This window comes from Pseudorca crassidens, chromosome 20 (genome assembly GCF_039906515.1).
Source record: "Pseudorca crassidens isolate mPseCra1 chromosome 20, mPseCra1.hap1, whole genome shotgun sequence".
Taxonomy (NCBI): Eukaryota; Metazoa; Chordata; class Mammalia; order Artiodactyla; family Delphinidae; genus Pseudorca; species Pseudorca crassidens.
In genome coordinates, this window is record NC_090315.1 from 55,661,905 (window position 1) to 55,676,478 (window position 14,574).

Sequence of the window (14,574 nt, forward strand, 5' to 3'; positions counted from 1 at the left end):
GCCTCCGGCGACGCCGGGGAAGAGGGAGGGCACAAAGGCGCAGGGGCGTCGCGCAGAAATGACGCAACACCGCGGCTCCTTAAAGGCGCCGGACTCTCGAGCGGCGCACGGCGCAGGCGCGTTCCGGAGGCTCCGGATTTTGCTCGCATCGCTGGGAGCCGGCCCGGGCAGACGGGCGCGAGCGGGCTGTGCAGACGGGGCGTGCGTTGGACGCGGGCGGCTCGAGGGGTCCGTTTGGGCGGCGTCCGGAGCCCGACCGGCGGGCTGAGGAGCGGGCGCCGCGATGGCCGAGGGCAGCGCAGTGTCAGACCCTCAGCACGCCACGCGCCTACTGCGAGCGCTCAGCTCTTTCCGCGAGGAGTCCCGCTTCTGCGACGCGCACCTGGTCCTCGACGGGGAGGAGATACCCGTACAGAAGAACATCCTGGCAGCTGCCAGCCCGTACATCAGGTGAAGAGGGGGCCGGGCGGGGCCGCGCTGCCCGGAGCCCGGGGGCGGGGCGAGGCGGGCGTGTCCCCGGAGCCCCTGGTCCCCACCCCCCAGCTGCCGGGGTCCCTCTGGTCACCGCTTAGCGCGGTGTCCCTCCCGGCAGACACCCCGGCCGGGCCCCACTCGTTGCCTCCCCGCAGGACAGCTCCTATGGCTTCGGCCGGGCCGGGCCCGTGCCCCCCACAGGACCCCACTCCCCCTGGAGTTGACCCCGGACCTCAGTCCCCCCGCCCTCCCTCCTCGAGTTCCCACCGCCCGGCCCTGGCCGGGGCCTCAGAACCCCGGAGGCCCCCAGACGCCGTCCTTGGCCGGACCCGGCCCCGCGACCGCGAGCAGGGCTTGGGCGGCGCCCGGGAAGAGCTGCCTCCTCGCCCCGGCCCAGCCCACGGATCCCTGGTGAAGTTTGCCGGCCGTTCGCCTCCAAATCGACACATAGTGGGCCGGGCCCAGCGCCGCGAAAGCGGCCAGGGAGCGTCCCTCCCGCAGAGAAGCCAAACAAATACCTCCTCTCCGGGTGTTGGCAGAGGGAAAACCCTGTCGGATCTTTTTCTTAGGATGGACGATCCGACACCCCCTCCCCCCCAGCCCCAAGTTCTTCGCAAAAGTGACTTTCCACCCTTTGTGGGAACTCCTTTTAAAGAGAAGGGTAGTGCGTTATAGACGTTAAAGTAAGCTGTAGCACATTCTAAAAGACTTACTGTAATTCTCAGGATGCTGTTACAGCCCGAGGACCATGAGATTTTAGCGACTTAGAGAAAGCATTTAAAACAAAGCTTAACCTGGTTTGCCAGCTCAGCTAACGAGGTGAATTAAAGGTTGATAGGACAGTGCTCATACAAGTGTGTCACATCTTGAGAGGGCTGTTATGTTACAGCAACTTTCTTGCAAACTGGGTTACTCTTTAAATAAAGAAAAAAAAATGCTAGAAGCTGGAGAAACTGCCTAGTAAGCTGGTTAAATATAGACTAATAGTAGAGAATGTCACTAGAATTGACAGGTCAGAAAAGGCAAAATGATGTGCGCTGCATTCTTAGTGCATTGTCCTAGCAGAACTCGGCACACAAACTGCATTTTAACCTTTGCATTGGCAGACATTTGTGCTAAGTCAGAAGCAGTTCAAGCGCTCTGGTAACTTCTGGCTCCTCCTGGCTCTCTTAAATCCACTTGCACTCTTTCTTTGTGGATTTAAAGGTGCGGTTGGGGTGAGTTGTCATTAGTGTGGATTTAGATTGCCAACATGACAGATATCTCATAGCTGGCAGTTCAGAGCTTTGAGCAGTCAATATAAAATTGGCATCAGCAAGCCAGCGTCTTCCCTGTATCCAAAGTATTCCCTGTTTGGGGAAATGGTTAGGAAAACTACTTTAGATGTATTAGTGTAGTTTTGTAAGTGACATCCAGCTGGCTTAAAAGAAAATTGCAAATCACCAAATACATGCTCTCTATTCCCTTTCCGTGGTTCATTTTTCTCCAGAGCACTTGCCACTATAATATACCCTATATTTTATTCATTTACTCTGTGGATCTTCCCCACCCACAGTGTAAGCTCCAAGAGGCCAGGGACTTTCCTTTCATTCATTACCGTATCCCTGGCACACAGAAAGACCAGTGCCTAGTGGTTAGCAGATGGGTTGAAGCAAGGACTGCCTTCCTTTATGCCACAGAAGACTGGACATGAGAGGACCGGCCCTGGTGCGTTTCCATTTCAGATGCTCAGTTGTCCCTGATTGAGAAGAGCCCTGCACCTGCTTTCTGCTCCCAGCTTTCACTCTTCTGCGAGTTGTCCATAGATGACTTCATCTTGGCTTCAGCTCACTAGTCTGATAAATGAGGGATAAAATGCGTCTTCATCTCATTTAATCTTTGACCCACACTGTGAAGAAGTAGGTAATAGTGCTTTGAGCTGCTCACGGGTCTGCACACAGGTTTCCAAAGGTAGTGGTATCACTGCTATATCTGCTGAATTAGGAAAGGTGGGGCATCCGCTTGTGATGTGGTGGCACGTATGAGAATATTTAGTAATGTGAAATGTTATTTAGACTAGCAGTATTTTTTTTCTCTATTTTTAGTTTTTTTTAAGATTTATTATTTATTTATTTATTTTATTCTTGGCTGCGTGGGTCTTAATTGCGGCACGCGGGATCTTTGTTGGGGTACACGGGATCTTTCATTTCGGCACGTGGGATCTTTCGTTGCGGCGTGGGCTCTTTGTTGCGGTGTGGGCTCTTCGTTGCGGTGCACGGGCTTCTCTCTAGTTGTGGCCTGCGGGTTTTTCTCTCCCTAGTGGCGTGCAGCCTCCAGGGCACGTGGGCTCTCTAGTTGAGAGGCGCGAGCTCAGTAGTTGTGGCGTGCGGGCTTGGCTGGCGCGCGGGCTTGGTTGCCCTGCGGCATGTGGGATCTTAGTTCTCCCGACCAGGGCTCGAACCCGTGTCCCCTGTATTGTAAGGCGGATTCTTTACCTCTGGACCACCAGGGAAGTCCTGCTAGCAGTAATTTAGATGTGAAATATTACTAATCGTAGTAGCAGAGCCAAAAGGGACTTCAGACCCCTCTAATCCAATTCTGTTACTTTCCAGATGAAGAAGTGGTGCTCGGTGGGCATTAGTGATCTGTATTACAGTGAGGTTATTAGCACTTAATGGTTGAACTAGGATTAGACTGCAGGTTAATGACACCTAGTCTCCTACTCGTTTACCATACCAAACTACAGCATTACTCACATGTAACTATTCTTTCCAAGTCAGTAAGCGGTAGAGTTTACACAATATGTTATGATTTACGTGCTTATTAAGTACTTTCACATGCTGTCTCACTTTGATTTTCATTTTCAACCATCTTGTACAGTAGGCAGGGCAGATATTTTTGACATTTTACAGATAAATATGAATTAGTCAATATGTGTTTTTTCAGTGACTAATTGCTGTAACTTTATTTGACTGTTGAAGTGGTATATTTGTTCTTGGGTTTCTTTTAAAATTATCAATCTCAAGGCTACTTCAAAGTAATGTGACTAATTTGTGTTACTGCTTAGAAACAAACTTTAATTTTTGACACCAATGTTGTTGGGCTTTTATAACATATTTGTTTTGTTTGAATGGAACTTAAAGAATTCTGTTGAAACAAAATGAGTCTGTATGTTCTAGAACTTGATGTTTCTCATTTTCCCTTGGGAAGCTGAAGCATTTAGGTCTGTGATATCATTAATATAGGGATTGGGAGTTCAAAAGTTTGGTAGTCTCTGAAGTTTTATAAAAATCTGAGTTTTGTTTAATGTCTTCAGTTAGCCTGGTTTTAGTAACTGTCATAGGGGTCTGAAGTTGTGCAGTTTAGAAACAATGTTATATATTGCTTCTGTATCATCAACCAAGGGAACCAATCCAACACTGTTGCAGTAGGAATTAAAACAACTCATTTGGCATACTTCCTACTAAATATAGAAGTCTTTTAGCCTTACTGGTTTACTCTTTTCCTGTGCTTTATCTTTGGTTTAACATTTGTTTTTCCTCCGGGTCGTCTTAGCAATCATACTGCCTTAGAAACACTTTCAGTATAAAAGGAAAAAGCCAGAAAAAACCCAAGTTCGGCCACAAAACCCCAGTGATAACCTGAAAGAAGATTATGTAGGGTATGTGTCATGCAGCCTAAGATTCAAATGCTGTAGGGAAGACAGGCAGGAGCTTCCATAGTTCATCACTCACCCCAGTAAGTGGGAAGCTACTTTCCCAGCATGCCCTCTGCCCAGCATTTTCTCATGATCCTGAATGACATTTTTCCTTTGGTTTGTTGGGAAAACAAAATCTAAATGTAGCTGACGACCTTCAAGAATGATGACATTGAATTCATAGCTTGTAACAACGACCCACAGCAACCCTTTCCTTTCTCAGCAACCCTGAGACCTCCTGGGAAAGGTTCCCTGAGGCTTATAGGAAATTTCCTTTTCTCTTGAATATTGCAAAGTTTGCTTTGCTTCATGTCTGAGGCTCTTCTCATTCTGGCACAATTCCCTTGATCTGATGTGGAGTTCAGACTCCTCTCTTTCGTGAGCTGTGGTTCTTCGGGGGTAATGTATGTGAAAGGATTTGGCAATGAATTGCCGTGTGATTCTGCAGTGGCATTATAGTGGCTCTGTACAGGTTCCAGTCCCGCATAGTAAAGGAAAGAAAGATTCCCAGGATTTTGGGATCCTTTGATGAGTTAGCCAACAATAAGAATAGCAGTTTTTGCCCTTGTTTTTTGAGAGAAAGCTGGTCTAGTGGGGGTGGAGTGGAGGCATTGGGCCTAGAATCCAGCCTGGATCATCTTGGACAACTTTTCTGGGCCTTAGTCTGCTCATCTGTGAAGTGAGGTTGATTGGGCTCCGCGCTGTTTTCGGTCCGCTTGGCGTGTCTGTGTTGTGGGGAGGGGGTCTGTCTCTGTTCTTACGGCTTTACTGTATCATGTAAAGTTTTGTTGCCCATTGATGTTAAAGCCTTTCCTTTGCCCTGTCACACAGGACGTGGTTGGGTATTCTGCTGTATAAATCTAGCCCTGCAGAGTTGTTTTGTAACAAGCATTTATTTTATGCTGTTAATCTGGATGCTTTCCAAGGCCTAGTTATTGATGAGCCTGTTTTGCCATTTAAATCTAAAATTTGACTCATAGATGATGCTGATGAAACTTCTTAAGGAGATGGTTGTGATCTCTGTAGGAGTCCAAGTTTCATGGTGATGCAGAAATTGTTATCATCCTTTCTTTAGGTACTTGAAATCTGCCCTGTATTTTATGAGCAGTAAAGTCCACTAGTGTTGTCTGCTATGTGCAGAGCAAGCTGTCAGCCCCCAAGTCCCTTTTCTTTCACTTGTGCTCTGAGTTCATAGTCACCTGTGTATGTAGCAGCTCATGAATGATTGTCATAAGGGTTTTGTATAGCAATTGTAACCTGTTAAGTTTCTTAGTTCTCAAGGGTTCAGCTAGAAGCTCCCAGTTCTGAGACTGTTGCTGAATCCTGAGCAGTCTTTAAATCAAATCAGCTGTACCTACCGCTTGCTGTCCTCTGATGGTGATGGGAAATACATTGGGCCTGAATATCTTTTGATGGATCTAGGCTTGTTTGTTTTTATCCACCTACTATAAGGCATCCCTTACAACTGCTTAAAAAGATGAAATCTGTCCTGAAGGGCTTACAGTCCCATGGTTCAAAATGATCGACTCCATCCTTCTCCTCCTCTTCCTGCCCCCCTCCTCCCCTTCCCCTTCCCCCTTTCCCTCCCCTCCCCCTTCCCCCTTTCCCTCCCCTCCCCCTCCTCCCCTTCCCTTTCCCCCTTTCCCTCCCCTCCCCCTGCTTCCCTTCCCTTTCCCCCTCCCCCTCCTCCTCTTTAGTACTTGCAGTCATATTTGATTAAACCCTTTTCTTAACGTGAGTTTTCCAAAACCAATATTAAAGTATGTTGTCTTTTAGAAGATCGAAGAAGTATTTTCTCTGGGCTTCTTAAGGAAACTAAGAGCTTGTGAATTGGAGCTCTAAGTTTAACATAGATTACTTATTTCAGGTGAAATATATGTGTTTATTTGTACAAGGCGGCGGTTGCCACTCTTAGTAGCAGTGAATGCTCTAATTCTGGACGGGTTCTCGGAAGGTTTCAAACGATGAAACAAATCAATAAAATTCTTGTTAGACTAGTGAATCTAACATAAAGTGAAGTGTTGAATGTTTAGATTTATTGTAGAACTTTCCTGAGGGTTGTCATTTTGAGTGATAGTAATGTGATAGAAGTAAATCCTAGCTCCACTGAGCACCAGCTGGTAAGTTCTCCCCTTTTACCTGTGCCCTCTGACTTTTACCTCTTCTTGCAGTGTGTATTTTCCTCTGCAAGTCCTCTTCAGTGTTCTTAAAGTAATTTTCATTATATAATTTAGAGAGTCAAGCAAAGTGCTTTTCCACATAGAAAGGTTGGTTCCTTGGATTTAGATTTGGGTAATAGAGACTGAGCATCCAGATTACAAAACCGCCTTATCCGTTGTTTACACTGTTCGTCGGTCTGTCTCATGATATCAAAGTGAGGCTTAAAATCTATAATCCATAAAGAAAACATAATTAGGACAAATAAGGAGTTGTTTGGATTCATCCTTCAGAAGGATACAAATCTATCATTTTGTACACTAGAGCTATAATATAAATGCATAATTTTAAAGTTGGAATCCTAGGTTAAGGGTGGAGGTGCGGAGGTGTGGGTGTGACAGTTGGCAGGTTAGGGCTGCAGCCTTGAATTTGAGTGCTTCCCATGGGTCCTCTGCCTCCTAAGACCCGATGAGTCCAAAGAAGGAAGGAGATCAAAGATGGCAGCTGTAGCTCTATGGAGGATAAAGGTCGTGTGTCCATCTAAACGTCCTCTGTCACTCAGGTGGAGTTCTTGACCCCCATGCTCAGAAGAGCAGAGACTGAAGTCGTTTTCCTAAGTGTTGCCAAAGAATATCTTCACCACACAATGATCTAATGTCTCGTGTTTGCTGCTTCCATTTCTCTGTGGGAGTAAATTATAATTTTTTTTCTTCTTTTCAGAGAGTTTTAGAAAAATAGAATGCTTAGGGAAAAATGAGATCTTGGTGAAGTATTTTGTTAGATAAAACAGTTAGCCTTCAGGCAGTAAAGCTTTGGGAGGCAGCACATATCAGGTGGAAGGGGGGAAGACTGGTTTTTAAAAACAGACTGTTATGATGGGATATAGACCAATACAGTGTCCTTCATTTTTCTGTTTAGAGTTAATGTGCTAATGGATACAGAACCTTAAATGTACATCTTTGTTCATAGGTATTTTGTGATTCTTTCAACTACTAAGTATTTTGGTATCTTTTTAGGAGCATTTTTAAAGACCATTTGACACTTGTGATTTTTATGTTAACACGATAAGATGAGTAGAAATATTGTAAAACATAGTTTGATAGTCATATTCGCATTCATCATTAACCAGTTGCCTATGCCTCTGAATAATTGTAAATTGTCTAGTACTGTTGAGTTCCAAATATTTTCAGACTTTTGTCACTGAAATTGTTTATATGAGTCCGTCCCTGAATTGGAGGAAACTGCATATTTAGGGTGTGAGGTTGGGATGAGTCTCTTCTGACACTTAGAGCACATTCACTGGGAGTGGCCGGCAGTGTGAGAAAGGTGGAATTGAGAAAAGCCATGGGAATCCTTAGAAAGAAAGGTCATTGATCACTGATTTCTATTCTTTCCTCGCTGGAGCCCACTTCTGCTTCAGGGATAGAATTGGAGGCCAGCAGAACCCAGGGTCTTCTTGAATATTCCATTTGGTTAGTCAAGGGAAGAGTTTCCCACCTCCGTCCAGCTTTTCCTCCTGTGCTAAAGCTGGTATGGGAAGTTCAGACTTACCTCGCAGATTAGAGACTTCTTGCAGGTGTTGTTGGTTGGTTGGTTTGTTTATTTTCCTGCCTGACTTCTTAACACTGCTGCTTGTATGAGCAGAGCTACCAACTTTGTTCCTTGCCCAAAAGGGAGAATCCCTGTTGCTGGCCGAGAGGGAGCAAAATTCTCATTTCTCTCACCTCCTGCAATGGAACAGGAGAAGAATAGGTGCTCTGTTCCCTTTCCTTACTGTCTGTTTTCCTATTGATAGGAAAGGGGACTATGAAAATGTGCACTATTGTCATGCTGCTGGTACATTCTTTAGAAATGTCAGCACCACCTTAACCCATATGCTTGTGGGATTGTGCTCACCAATAATAAAGTACAGTTCAAGAATTAGCATTGTCATAATGTTGAAATGTGTCATGTATTAATTCATGACGGAGTTCCCTGTCAAGGGACCTTACATAACTAGTGTTGACTAATTAGGATTAATCATTCCTTCAACAAATACACAGGAGACACTGGGTATCAGCAACAGCTGGGTGCTGGGGGGAGACGGGCAGGAGTTTGTATTTCATGGTTTGTGGAGTGTTACACCTTCCCAGGCTCCATTGTCTTTCTTGGGTGCTGGCTGCCATTTGAGTGTATATTCAATGATCTCGCACAAACACTGTCAAAACTGAGACTGAGAACGTGGAGATCAAAATCACTCAACTTATTTTTTCCACCTGTGTGGCCAGTAAAGGAAAGAAACATAAAGCTAACAGTTTTTAAATTATCTTTGACGTTCACTTAATTTTTCACTACTGTACTGTGTAGTGTGGTAGTACCAGAATTTTAAGAATGGGAAAAGAAGGCTTCCCTGGTGGCGCAGTGGTTGAGAGTCCGTCTGCCAATGCAGGGGACATGGGTTTGTGCCCCAGTCCGGGAAGAACCCACATGCCGCAGAGCGGCTGGGCCTGTGAGCCATGGCCGCTGAGCCTGCACGTCCGGAGCCTGTGTCCCACAACGGGAGAGGCCACAACAGTGAGAGGCCCGTGAACCGCAAAAAAAAAAAAAAAAAAATAATGGGAAAAGAAGAGATTGACTTTATTTTTGGAGTAGTCACTTCTGAAAGTCTGCTCTAAAAAGTATAATTAAGATGTGGCACATACATACAACGGAATATTACTCAGCCTTAAAAAGAAACGAAATTGAGTTATTTGCGGTGAGGTGGACCTAGAGTCTGTCATACAGAGTGAAGTAAGTCAGAAAGAGAAAAACAAATACAGTATGCTAACACATATATATGGAATCTAAAAAAAATGGTTCTGATGAACCTAGTGGCAGGACAGGAATAAAGTTGCAGACGTAGAGAATGGACTTGAGGACTCGGGGAGGGGGAAGGGTAAGCTGGGACAAAGTGAGAGAGTGGCATGGACATATATACACTACCAAATGTAAAATAGAGAGCTAGTGGGAAGCAGCCGCATAGCACAGGGAGATCAGCTCAGTGCTTTGTGACCACCTAGATGGGTGGGAGGGAGGCTCAAGAGGGAGGGGATATGGGGATATATGTATATGTATAGCTGATTCACTTTGTTATACAGCAGAAACTAACACAACATTGTAAAGCAATTATACTCCAGTAAAGATGTCAAAATAAAATAAAGAGTATACTTAGGGCTTCCCTGGTGGTGCAGTGGTTGAGAGTCTGCCTGCCGATGCAGGGGACACAGGTTCGTGCCCCGGTCCAGGAAGATCCCACATGCCGCGGAGCGGCTGCGCCCGTGAGCCATGGCCGCTGAGCCGGCGCGTCCAGAGCCTGTGCTCCGCAACGGGAGAGGCCACAACAGTGAGAGGCCCGCGTACCGCAAAAAAAAAAAAAAAAAAAAAAAAGAGTATACTTAAATGACTCATCTGATCATTCGCTACTATGTTAGTAACCGCAATTAATCACATGTACAGAAACAACTTTTTTAAATAGAATTATTTATTTACTTCTGGCTGCCTTGGGTCTTCGTTGCTGTGCGCGGGCTTTCTCTAGTTGCGGTGAGCGGAGGCTACTCTTCGTTGCAGTGTGAGGGCTTCTCATTGCGCTGGCTTCTCTTGTTGTGGAGCATGGGCTCTAGGCGCGCAGGCTTTAGTAGTTGTGGCTCGCAGGCTCTAGAGTGCAGGCTCAGTAGTTGTGGCGCACGGGCTAAGTTGCTCCGCGACATGTGGTATCTTCCCGGACCAGGACTCGAACACACGTCCCCTGCATTGGCAGGCAGATTCCAGAAACAGCTGTTTTTAAGTAGCGAACATAGATCCTTGGCCAAGGTTTCCTAAATGCTCGTTCATTCATTAAACTTTTCTTGAGCGTTTATGTGTGGTGCTGCCGTGCTCTGGGCTTTCAAGGCTCCGGCATCCGCGGACTCCAGCTGGGGAGGCAGACAATGAAGAGGCCTCGTTACCGAGAGACGTGAGGGATGGACGTGGTTGCCGCCGTGGATGGGTGAGAGGAACACCGCCCTGAGGAAGTGCCGCTTCACCTGAGATCTGGAGGAGAGCTTCAGTGTGAGCAGAGCTGGGGGCGGAGGGGCAGGGCACCGGGAGCAGAAGTGCTGCACTCTGGAGACAGAATCAGACTGGCACAGCCAGGGGGGCGGAGAACAGCAGCGTGAGGAGATGATGAGCGGCAGGTAGTGTGGCAGGAAGCCAGACTAGAGGGGTAGCAGGGCCTCGTAGTCCTGAGTTCAGGTTGGCACGTGCACTGCTTGCTCCCCAGCAAGATTAAACTTTCGCGGGAACGTCTCCCAGAGGGGCTGTGTGTGGGGAGCCAGCTGGGGAGGTGGCGGGTGTGGGAAAGGGACCTCAGAATTTTTTCTGACATGGGTTATTCCATGCAAGAGAGTTTAGGTTTTATTATAAGGCTTTAGGTTAGGCATTGATGGGAGTCATTTAGGAGGGCACTGCAATGGTTCTGACAGGAAATGAGGTTGCCCTGGGCTAGGGTGGGTCCGTGGACTTGGAGTGAAGTGGCTGTAGTAGGGAGATTAGCAATAGGACTTGTTGGTGAGAAAAGGGAAAGACCCAGGAGAGCCCAGGGTCACTTCCTCAGTATCCTCAGTGACCAGTGCTTATCATCACTTACTGTGGGTATAAGGACAGCTGTAAAAGACTCTGGAGTACAGGATCTGTCCTCAGAGTTTACAGCTTAGTTGTGAAGGCACAAAGTGCAGAACCAAGGCTCTTTTAATTGCATAGACACTTCTAGCCATAGGAGTTCCGAGGACGAAGGACCCCTTGCGTGATCCCGTAAGGTTTTGTAAACAGAATTGAACACGGCCTTGGGGAGGAGTTGGAGGTGGGTGGGTGGGCGGGTAGGGGAAGAGGGGGGCAAGGAGAAGGGTTCAGGTGAACAAAGGTTTGAGTGCGGGGGCTTGTATGCGCCCAGGGTAGTAAGTATACTTCCCCGGGCTGGACTGGAGCCTTGGCTAGGCAAGTGCTGGTGGACGGGCAGGTCAGGACGGCATTCCCGAGTGCCAGGCTAGTTCGCTTAGATTTTTCTTTCTTTTTTTTTTAACGTCTTTACTGGAGTATAATTGCTTTACAGTGGTGTGCTAGTTTCTGCTTTATAACAAAGTGAATCAGTTATACATATACATATATCCCCATATCTCTTAGATTTTTATTCAGTCTTTCACCAGTAGTACTAGTGATAGAAACAGAGCTCTGCTTTAAGAAGGTGACTTGGAGGTTGTTTGTTCACAGGACCGAGACGGGGACCAGAGTTGCTTACGGATTCAGGTCAGCACCCCGTGGCGCTGTCCCGCACCGTGTCAGTAGTAATGACCGAGGTCGGGATTAGAGGAAGTAGCAATCGACTGCTAATGGATGTGGGAATTAGGCTGAGGGAGAGGGAAGAGCTAAGAGGTTTTGAGGCCAGCTGCTTAAGAAAAGTGGGGAAGGTAACATCTGTCTTCGATGTGTCCTATTCAAGGTAGCATCGCCCTATAAACCCCTTAATTACATTCTGTGGAGTGTGGCACTTACCTGCGAATGTGTGTGTTTCTCACCTCTGCCTCTCTTGACTTCCTGCTTTTTCCTGGCAGAGGAATTCCTGTTCATCCTTCAGGACCCGGTATCCCTTCCTTTGTAACATTTTCCCAATCCTGCCAAATAATCCCTCTGTCCTACAGGCTTCTCTGTAGTGTGTGGCGTGTACCTTCAGTGTACCACGTGTCAGTGCCCCGCTGACTTTTATTCAGTGGGGAGAAATAGAACAGACAGATGGACTGGGTGCTTTCAAAGCGTCCTTTATCTCTAGGGTCAGAGGCACTAAATCCATTAGTGGAAAGTCTGTAGGTAAGAGACTTGAGTTGACTGCAGTCTAAGTACTGATGAAGAAGTAGAAGATCAGAGTTCAGGATGCTGTATACGCTGCTTCCAAACAAGATGAAACTTTCGGCTGTGGCGTTTTACTGTATAGCTGAATATGTACTGGGGACTGGGGGAGAGGGGCAGAAGAAACCATCTTAGAACAGATTTTAACCAGAAGAGAGTCTTTAATTTTGTCCTGTTTCACATGGCGCAGTCAAGCTCAACAAAGTCCATTTCTGGTGCCAAGAGACCTGGGAGAAGGGTCCAAATTCTTTATTCAAAAGTAGTAGCTCCAGTGAGAGAGCTTTTGTCACAACATGACTAAAGAATTAATAGAGAAGCATTCATTCCCTTGACAACATTTTGGAAGGCACTTCCAGCTTCAGGTTGTTTAGAGAAGTTTATAACAGTAGATTATAAATGAAGAAGGCGCCAGAAGCAGAAAGATCATTGTGAGATGCTGAAGTGCACCTCATCCTGAGCTGCCTCTCATTTATTAAAGAAAACTGAAAGGGGGTGTGTTTCAGGCTGTAGTTGATTTTTGGTTTTGGTTTTGTTTTCCTAGTCCCACTATCCTTTTTTAAAAAGAAAAAAAGAGCTTCTTAACCGTCACTTAACACTTTGGTTTGAACTCCTTTGAAAGGATGAATACAGGGCTTCCCTGGTGGCGCAGTGGTTGAGGGTCCGCCTGCCGATGCAGGGGACGCGGGTTCGTGCCCCGGTCCGGGAGGATCCCGCATCCCGCATGCCGCGGAGCGGCTGGGCCCGTGAGCCATGGACGCCGAGCCTGCGCGTCCGGAGCCTGTGCTCCGCAGTGGGAGAGGCCACAACAGTGTGAGGCCTGCGTACCGCAAAAAAAAAAAAAAAAGAAAAAGGATGAATACAAAGACAAGAATAAATTCATATAAATTCTTACTTCTCCTTTGAATTTATTCAGGAGTTCCACTTTGCCTTTGAAAAGACATAAACCTTCCTTCTGACTCTTTACATTGGGAAGAGGGAATAGAAAGTGAGTAGAAACATGGACCTACTTCTGCAGTATGAAATTTCTGTAGTATTCAGTGCCATGGGTGTACTGCAGCAAAGAAGACCCCGGTCCACCAGTTTTTAATTAGAGAAGACTTGTAAGAATGCCCCCCAGATCAAAGGGGCTTACTCTTGAGATGGTTGTATATTTCCATGGACTCTTTTTTTAATATATATATAAATTTACTTACTTATTTATTTTTGGCTGTGTTGGGTCTTCGTTGCTGCACATGGGCTTTCTCTAGTTGTGGCGAGCAGGGGCTACTCTTCGTTGCGGTGCGTGGGCTTCTCATTGCGGTGCCTCTCGTTGCGGAGCATGGTTTCTAGGTGCGCAGGCTTCCGTAGTTGTAGCACGCGAGCTCAGTAGTTGTGGCTCGTGGGCTCTAGAGCGCAGGCTCAGTAGTTGTGACGCACAGGCTTAGTTGCTCCGCGGCATGTGGGATCTTCCCAGGCCAGGGCTCAAACCCGTGTCCCCTGCATTGGCAGGCAGATTCTTAACCACTGCGCCACCAGGGAAGCCCGCCATGAGCTCTAAAGGTTAGAGGAGGAGGCTCTTTTAAACAGCATCTGAAAAATCATACCTGAGGAGAACATCTGGAACTATTTGACAGGTTGAGGCATGAATGTCTTTCTTTTATTTCCAAAAAGTCAGGGTGTGACCAGAACAAGGAATCAGGCTGGTTTCATCCTAGAAGAATTTTTGGCTTCGCAAGTTGCTGCCTCATGATTCTGTCTTTGAACTCACCCTAAAATTTTAATATGCATTTTCAAACCTTGTCTTTTAAAAGGTAAATTTTATTGACTGCTTTACTTTCAGATGTACAAGAACTGGATTTAAATTTTAAGAATTTTTTATACAAAAAGTTTTATGGAAGACCCCATGAGGGTTCAATTATTTATGTCACCCTAAGTTCTGGTTCTGACCAGGGTACATAATATATTGTTACAGTTGTATTCTATATGTACATATTATTTCTGGTTCATCTTTTCATTTGAAGTCAAGTTGTGTCCCTCTTATATCTCAGTGTAATGCCCATAATCACTTTTAATAGCTATTTGTTATGACGTCATATTGCTGCACCATATAATTTGCTTCATCATTCCTCTTTGACGTTTTAATTTGCAGTTATTTTTTTCTTCTGAATAGTCACTATAAACAAATTAGGGGGGAAAAAAAGACTCTTGGTTGTTTTTTCTTTGTATTTTTTGTGGGTAAACCCACTGTGGGGACTATGTCCCAGGCATATCTGTTTCTGAAGATAGAAACAAATTTGTTCTTATTATATGAAACCAGATTACTATCCAGGAAGACTGGATATCATATCAAGACCCTGGCAGTGTGTATCTGATTATTTTTTTTTCCCCTCAGG

The 14,574-nt window shown here is 46.1% G+C and overlaps 1 protein-coding gene across 4 annotated transcripts in view; it reads left to right on the top strand.

The window, feature by feature from the left end:
- Nucleotides 1–283: 283 nt before the first annotated feature.
- GAN (gigaxonin) overlaps nt 284–14,574 on the top strand; it is a 75,260-nt gene continuing 60,969 nt past the window's right edge. For all 4 annotated transcript variants that reach the window (XR_010938978.1, XM_067718741.1, XM_067718742.1 and 1 more), the window contains exon 1: nt 284–450. Coding sequence is in view for 3 of the 4 variants with exons in the window: in XM_067718741.1 (XP_067574842.1) it covers nt 284–450 (167 nt within the window). In the remaining variant the exon portion in view is untranslated. The remainder of the gene's footprint in view (nt 451–14,574) is intronic.